This window comes from Myxine glutinosa, chromosome 7, assembly GCF_964187855.1.
Source record: "Myxine glutinosa chromosome 7, kmMyxGlut1.1, whole genome shotgun sequence".
Taxonomy (NCBI): Eukaryota; Metazoa; Chordata; class Myxini; order Myxiniformes; family Myxinidae; genus Myxine; species Myxine glutinosa.
In genome coordinates this window covers 39,377,410-39,385,435 of record NC_136267.1, presented here as the reverse complement: position 1 = coordinate 39,385,435, position 8,026 = coordinate 39,377,410, and the positions used below count along the sequence as shown (strand labels likewise).

General features: G+C 46.4%; 1 protein-coding gene across 1 annotated transcript in view; it reads right to left on the bottom strand.

The window, feature by feature from the left end:
* LOC137431142 (glutamate receptor 3-like) overlaps window positions 1-7,463 on the bottom strand; it is a 152,358-nt gene extending 144,895 nt beyond the window's left edge. Inside the window, exon 1 of the mRNA XM_078781532.1 lies at window positions 7,126-7,463. Within this exon, the coding sequence (XP_078637658.1) occupies window positions 7,126-7,228 (103 nt within the window). The 5' untranslated portion in view covers window positions 7,229-7,463. The remainder of the gene's footprint in view (window positions 1-7,125) is intronic.
* Window positions 7,464-8,026: the final 563 nt, after the last annotated feature.

The window sequence follows — 8,026 nt, the reverse complement described above, 5'->3', positions numbered from 1 at the left end:
GACTCTATTGTTGTTCATAGAGGCTATCAACTTCAGGAAAATACACCATTACAAGCACCACAGTGGAGACGACGATAATTTGTTACAAGGCTTTGAGACACTCGAGCACCTGGGGCTAGTAACGGTCCCTCTTACTCATAACCATCCTTTGATATGTCTGAGCTGTGTGGAAAGGCAATGTGATCCATTTGAGACACAAGCTACAACAATATGCGGTTAGAATAATTCCTATCGGCACTGGAACCTACGGTTGTCCAGGATTTGAAATGGATGAAGGACGGTGTCACAAGTGAACGGTCCGTGGGAAATGACGTCACGACGTTCGACAGCAATTACTGCGTACTTCAGTAAGGCAACAAACCCTGGCAAGACAAACGGTTGTTTGACACTAGAAACTGTCAAACGCATGGAAAGGTTCATGTGCGTCAAACTTTTCATGCCAGGTCTGTTGTCCGGTATAAGTAGTTCGATTTAAATGGCATGATGAAATACAGTCAGAGCTGCACTGGGACATCGTTTGAGAACAATGTTTCAGGATCTTATAAATCTGATGAGGATACTCCACAACATCCTCTCATCGCTATGCATCAAGCAAGGAAACATTTTTGAAGGTCTTTGGTATGACCTGGCAGGGCTTCAAACTGCGGACCTCACAGAGTCAGAGTGCAGATTAATGCCATTTTCCGAGAGACAGATAACTTTCTGAGATATATATATATATATATATATATATATATATATATATATATATATATATATATATATATATATATATATATATATATATGTATATATATATATATATATATATATATATACATATATATACATACATACATACATACATACATATATATATATATATATATATACATACATACATACATACATACATATATATATATATATATATATATATATACGCCATTTTCTCTCTGTGGCTTTCTGTCTGTCTGTCTGTCTTTGTTCCTTATGCACGGCCTCATCTTTTAAGTTACAAACTTCAAACCCATGGTAAAAATATAACTTTATGTGGATAACACGGGCTAGGTGGCTGCAGCATCATGCACCAGGACATAAATTATCTACAGTCGTGGCTGAAAATATTGGCACCCTTGCACTTTTTTCAAATAATTCACCATTTCTTCCAGGAAATTGTTGAAATAAAAAATCTTTTGGTATCCACATATGTATTTCTTTAGTTTGCGGAGGGACAAAACAAAAAAAGCTGAAAAAAATACTAAATCTTAGCTTACTCAACACAGCAATCCTAAAATGGCTCGGACAATATTATTAGCACCTTTTAAAAGTTGTTAGAAATAATTGGATTTGAAGCAGGTGATTCTCCTTTACTTTGGAGTTGAACTCACCTGTGGTGAGTAGCAGTTGCCTACAATATAAAAATCACTCATTCACCCAGTTTGAATAAAGAAAGGAGTCATTCTGCTGTTTTGTGTCACTGTGTGTACCGCAATGAGCATGGTGAAAAGAAAGAAAACTAGAGAATTGTCTGAGGGGGTCAGACACAAGATTGAAGCCAAGCATGGACAATCTCAAGGCTACAAGTCCATCTGCAGACCTTGATGTTCCTGTATCCACCGTACGCAATGTTATCAGGAAGTTTAAGGCCCATGGCACTTTAGCTAACCTCCCTGGACGTGACCGCAAGAGAAAACCTGATCGTAGATTGCAGTGAAGGATTGTTCGAATGGTGGAGAAAGCACCCTGATCAACTGCCAAACAGATTAAAGCTGACCTTCAGACACAAGGTACGACAGTTTCAACTCACACCATCCGTCACCAACTCAATGAAAGGAGACCCAGGAGGAGCCCACTGCTGCTGAGAGACAGACATAAGAAAGCCCGACTGGAGTTTTCCAAAACACACCTGAACAACCCAAAATCCTTCTGCGAGCATGCCCTGTGGACAGATGAGACCAAGTTAGAGCTTTCTGGAAAAGCACATCATCTCTATGTTTATAGAAAACAAAATGAAGCCTTCAAAGAAAAGAACACCTTCCAAAAGAAAAGAAAGAAAAAACAGGAGGTTCAGTGATGTTTTGGGGTTGCTGTGCTGCCTCTGGCACTGGGTGTCTTGAATGTGTGCATGGCATCATGAAATCAGGAGATTACCAAGGCATTTTGGAGCACAATGTTCAACCCTGTGTTAGAAGGATGGGTCTCCGTCGAAGGTCATGGGTCTTGCAGCAGTAAAATGACCCCAAACACACTTCAAAAAGCACCCAGAAATGGTTCAAGACAAAACACTGGACCATTCTGAAGTGGCCAGCAATGAGTCCAGATCTAAATCCCATTGAACACCTGTGGAGGAATCTGAAAACAGCAGTTGAGAGAAGGCATCCTTCAAATCTGGGAGAACTGGAGCAGTTTGCACAAGAAGAGTGGGCCAAACTGCTAGTGGAGAGGTGTAGGAAGCTCATTCATGGCTATAGGAAGTGCTTGACTGCAGTTATTTTGTCCATAGGCTGTGCTAACAAATATTAAGTCTGGGGTGTCAATAATTTTGTCAATGCCATTTCTTTTTATTTTCTGATTTAAAAGGACATATTGTCATGTCCCCGGGGTTAAGACCCCTGGGTGACGGATGACCGACCGAGCTTTAACTCCGAGGCGTATGAGCCGAATTGATGACGGTTCCTTTGGCAAGCACGGGGGAGGGATAACGAGGCCCTTACCTGAACTGACGGACAGACAGGCGCGACGTGTGTTTTCCAAAACGAAAAGCAAATAAACGTACAAGACACAGGAATTGAAAATGCACAAATAATGAGTTTAATGAAATAATGCAGGCAATAAAAAGAAATGCACGGCAAACTAAAATTCCTAAATGAGGATCCTCCACTCAGACACAAACACAGACACGGGGAGAAAGTAATAAAATAAAATGTGATGTGGTGCGTTGGCTGATACTCAGCCTGGCGGCCTCAAATGGTCTTTGAACCACCGATGTTTGTCTAACGGGCCCCGAACCACGGGCCCCAAGCCACGAACGGGCCCCGGGGGAAATGCCTGATGGCATGAAGTCACACCGCAGCCAGCCGGTCCGCGCAGGGCAGCCGAAATCCCTCCTCCTCCGATGGCCCAGGGAGAGAGAGAACAATGGCGTGATCGCTTGCACCAAGTCAGCACAAGAGAGAGGGAAATGCGACTGCTCACGATGAAGCGCAGCACAGACAGAGAGAGAGAGGGGGAGAGAGAGAGTAATGGCGGTCGCTTCCATTTTTGCTCCAGTGCTCGAATGTCCGACGATGATGTCACACTCTAACCAATCATGCAGCGCCTTCACATCGCCCCATCGTTCCTCAACCAATCCTTGTTCGGGCGTGACCTCACGGTCATTCTTGAGGCCCACTGACGAAGCTCGGGGGTGGAGGGGGGGTGGCCTAGCCGTCCTTAGTGAATGTTTGGCTGGGCAAGATCGTAATGTTCGGGTACTGCCGGCGGTTGGGTTGTTGTAATTAGGTGCCGAGTGCAAGGCTGGCCGCATAAATGTCATAAGAACAAAGGGAAAAATCACAAGGGCAATTACATACTGGGAATTTATCCTTATGCCCTACCTAATTAGCATAGCTCCACCCCTCGCATGGAGACACATAATGCTTACACGGACATTCGGCCCTAACTTAAATACATGAAGGTTTCTTCTTCGTGACTTTCAGAGCAGGCTAATTTCTACAATTCTATCTGGACTAAGGTATTTCATTACCTACCCCCACACACGTAACAATATAAGGTTCTGAATCAAAAACAAAGGTTCTGTAATAGCCGGCGAAGCTGGTGTTGTGAATGAACGCGTACGTATTATGTTGAAAAGCCAGATGTTGCTGGATCCTTTGAGAATTTCGAAGCTTTGACGCACCAAATCGCTCCATGGAGGCCACCATCTTGCGGATGCGGAAGTATGCATAAACAATTGCGAAAAAGTTCAACAGGAGTTTGTTTCACCCGTCTTTTTTTGATTCACAATCTTATGTTGAAAATCCAGATTTTGCTGGATCCTTTGAGAATTTCGAAGGTTTGACGCACCAAATCGCTCCATGGAGGCCGCCATCTTGCGGATGCGGAAGTATGCATAAACAATATTGTGAAAAAGTTCAATAGGAGTCTGTTTCACCCGTCTTTTTTGATTCACAATCTTATGTTGAAAAGCCAGATTTTGCTGGATCCTTTGAGAATTTCGAAGCTTTGACGCACCAAATCGCTCCATGGAGGCCGCCATTTTGCGGATGCGGAAGTATGCATAAAAAATTGCGAAAAAGTTCAAAAGGAGTTTGTTTCACCCGTCTTTTTTTGATTCACAATCTTATGTTGAAAAGCCAGATTTTGCAGGATCCTTTGAGAATTTCGAAGCTTTGACGCACCAAATCGCTCCATGGAGGCCGCTATCTTGCGGATGCGGAAGTATGCATAAAAAATTGCGAAAAAGTTCAATAGGAGTTTGTTTCACCCGTCTTTTTTTGATTCACAACCTTATGTTGAAAAGCCAGATTTTGCAGGATCCTTTGAGAATTTCGAAGCTTCGACGCACCAAATCGCTCCATGGAGGCCGCCATCTTGCGGATGCGGAAGTATGCATAAAAATTGCGAAAAAGTTCAATAGGCGCCCGCGGAACAGTCGCGACTCTGGGGCATTTTCGAAATTTTTATCTTCTTTAGTGGTAGACCTAAAAAGCCGAATTAGGCTTCAATCCCATGCTCCCATGCTCAGTAGGTTTGTCTGATTTATGATGTTGTCCTGCACCTACCGGTATAAGCGGTTTACATAAAGAAAGAAAGCTCGGTTTGATTAACGACAGTCACACATTGGCGTTGAAACGGCGCTATCGTCTGATCTGTCGGCACTGATATTACTGCAAGCTAACTTCTTCTGGTGGAGGAAGCTGCCGTGCCCGGAGAGAACCAGCCCTGACAGCGACTGAAGTTAGAAGACTACACACATACTGTGAAAACGTATGTTAAGCCCAGTTAAAATTTCTTAAAATAGGCCTTAAGCTAGCACATCGTATAGTTACTTCCTCAAGCTTCTTGTGACATTTATTGTATGTAGGTATTGGGGAGGACTGTCTGCTCTTCTCTTTTAGCAAGTCTTACCAGGTAGGGCAAAGGGGGGCATTAAGCTCCAGGGGGCATTAGGCTCCACTACATTGTAAATGCATTATATTTACCTTCAAGATTTACAATGTAGTGGAGTCTAATGCCCCCTGGAGCTTAATGCCCCCCTTTGCCCTACAGTATCTACTACACCTACCTACTACCAACTACCTACCCTACTTATGCCATCGTGATGGGTAAAATAGTGGCAAGAGGCTTTGGCTTCGCCGGCTCATTGCGGCTTTGCAGTCGGGTACTAGTATTAACAGTGAAATAAAGAATTATGGATACCAAAAGATTTTTTAAATTTCAAATTTTTTCTGGAATAAATGGTGAATTATTTGAAAAAAGTGCAAGGGTGCCAATATTTTTGGCCACGACTGCATGTGCATGTGTACAGTGTAGCCACCTGGTGGTGGTGGCAGAAGGTATTACAATTTCCTTTTTTTACCTTTTTTAACGGTGAGGTTAAAGCAGTCTTCGCATAGGTAAATTGACCAGAGGGAGCCGGGGATATTGTGTGAGGGAAATATTTCTCGCAGCAAAGGATGTGCGGCTTGGGATGAGAGGGTGGGAGAGGGGGTGAGTGCGGAGAGTGGTAGGAGGGGTTAGGGTGAGGGGAGATGGGAGGAGGGGTTTCGGTGTGGGGGTGGTAGGAGGGGTTTGTTGTGGGGAGGAGGGAGGAGGGGTTGGGTGTGGGAGGAGGGAGGAGAGGTTAGGGTGAGGAGTGCTGGGAGGGGGGGGGGGGGAGTGGGTGGGATGAACGTGTGGTGGGAAGGGTGGTGGGAGGGTTGGGTTTAAGGTGTGGTGGGACAGCGAAGCAACAGGTACTTTAGTTAGTCCTTATATAATCAAAATGTTTGACTGTCCACCCAAAAATGAAGGATGGCTTTATTTAAGCAGTGGATCCGTAGTTGTCCACGTACGTAGAATTGTAGCTAAAACAGTATAAGCAAAGACTTGAATTGAACCTTGGAGGACCTTGGAGGTCCATGGAGGACCTTGGAGGACCTTGGAGACCCTTGGAGGTGAAAAAGGATCTTGCACATGTGAGTTCAAGTAAGAAAAATGTCACCAAGAGCACGAATGTTGCATTCAAACTCCGAAGACGTCACCAAAGCCAGAGAAGATGGGTTGATCACTGGACCTCTCGCTTTGGACTCGCGTCCGTTCGGCATCTGTTGCGTTTGAAGACCTCGGTGGCGGTGCCAATGGATCCAGCTCATAAAAAACACGTCACACGTCAGGACACCACCAGCCCTCATCATGAAATCGTTATGAATGTTGTTGTTTTTTTATCCATTTTTTTTTTTTTTTTGGAAGACTCCATTGAGCGGAACCTTTTCGAACTTCCAGTAGAAATCCGCATTCATCGCCGGACAGCAATGACTTTTCCAATTGAACGATATCCGGCAGCAAGTCGAGGAAAAAAAGGTGCAAGGTGCCCGTGCGACCTGAAAAGATACCTTTGCAGATGGCTAATTCATACAGAATCGTCTAATTATCGCCAGAAATATCTTTTCCCATCACAAATCTCCCGCTCGTTCGTTCTGCTCCACCGGTATGATCAAGCAGAGATCACGGAGGATGACGTTGATAAACACTTAATTACGTGTCAGCGATCCTCACCGACATGTTGGCCACCTTTCTCAGGGGTTTGACGACGTCATATTCGAAGGAGACGGAGCACCTCCAACAAGCTTCCCCGACGATGCCACAAGAGCAGCACCCACAGGATCAGCAAGCTCACCTTCTACTTACACCCACAGCTGCCCGTGGCCAAATCGCCGCACGAAACGGGCCGATTTTGAGCGGCCCCAACGATGTCGGGACGCGCGCGGCGCCACGCGTGCGCACTCGGGGACCCGCGGGTCGGCACGCGGGAAGCACGTGTCCGTTCGGCCGCACGTCCGTCGTCAGGCGACGGACCAGATAACGGGATCGCGGATGGGCGGACCGAGTCGGAATGCGAACGCGCAAAGACCGCGCGGCGCGAACGAACCAGGGTCTTACCGATCTGCACGTATTGAGGGAAGACCGTCAGAGCGTGGGGAGCCAGCAAGAGCGTGAGAGCCACGGCGGCGAACAGGCTTCCCTTCCCGGGTCCAGCCATCATTATGCGGGAAACGTAGCGAATGGAACCGCGAGGGCGAGGGAGGGACGAGCGGGGGAAAAGCGACAGCGGGGAAGAGCCAAGCAGTGCTCGCCTCGGGAAACAAATGGAGGGTAATCGGACGCGGAAAAATCATTCATTTAACGCTTCGCGGGCATCGACAGGACCACGGAGTTGGCGGCGGGAACGACGTGCGGATCGGTACGCGACAGGCGGGGGAGCAGCGCGCATGCGCACCGCACAATACCCCCACCCACAACCCCCCCCCCCCCCTCCACTATCCCCACCTTCCTCCACCCCTAGCTCCTCGCGCTCGACCTGTCTCAATACCTAAGACTACCGCCTTGCTCCTCATCCCTCCCCACTGTCCTCCTGCTCCCCTCTGTTCATGGAGAATCCATCATATGCTCATACATCCCCCCGTTCCCACGGTCGAACACACCTTGTCGACCTTCCCGTCCGCTTCAAGAGGTTTGAGTCAAGGAGCTCAGGAACCTTGTATGTTTACTTCAAACTCAAGCCTCACCTTAGCTCATTGCACCTGAACATCAAGATTCACTTTGACACCTGTACTAACCGTAACGTATACGAGGTGTTATGGCATGATGGATCCACCCAAAGCCTCAGCACTCAGGGTCAAGAGGTAATGGCCGGCATCACGTTTCGAGCTTCGTTTTGGTAACTGTGGATGAATCATGGCTTCACCTCTGGGATCCTGAAATGAATTTGAATCCATGCAATGGACGCCAATTGGGATCAATGGTACATTTTTTTTACCTGATTGACGATATTCCTTGCGAT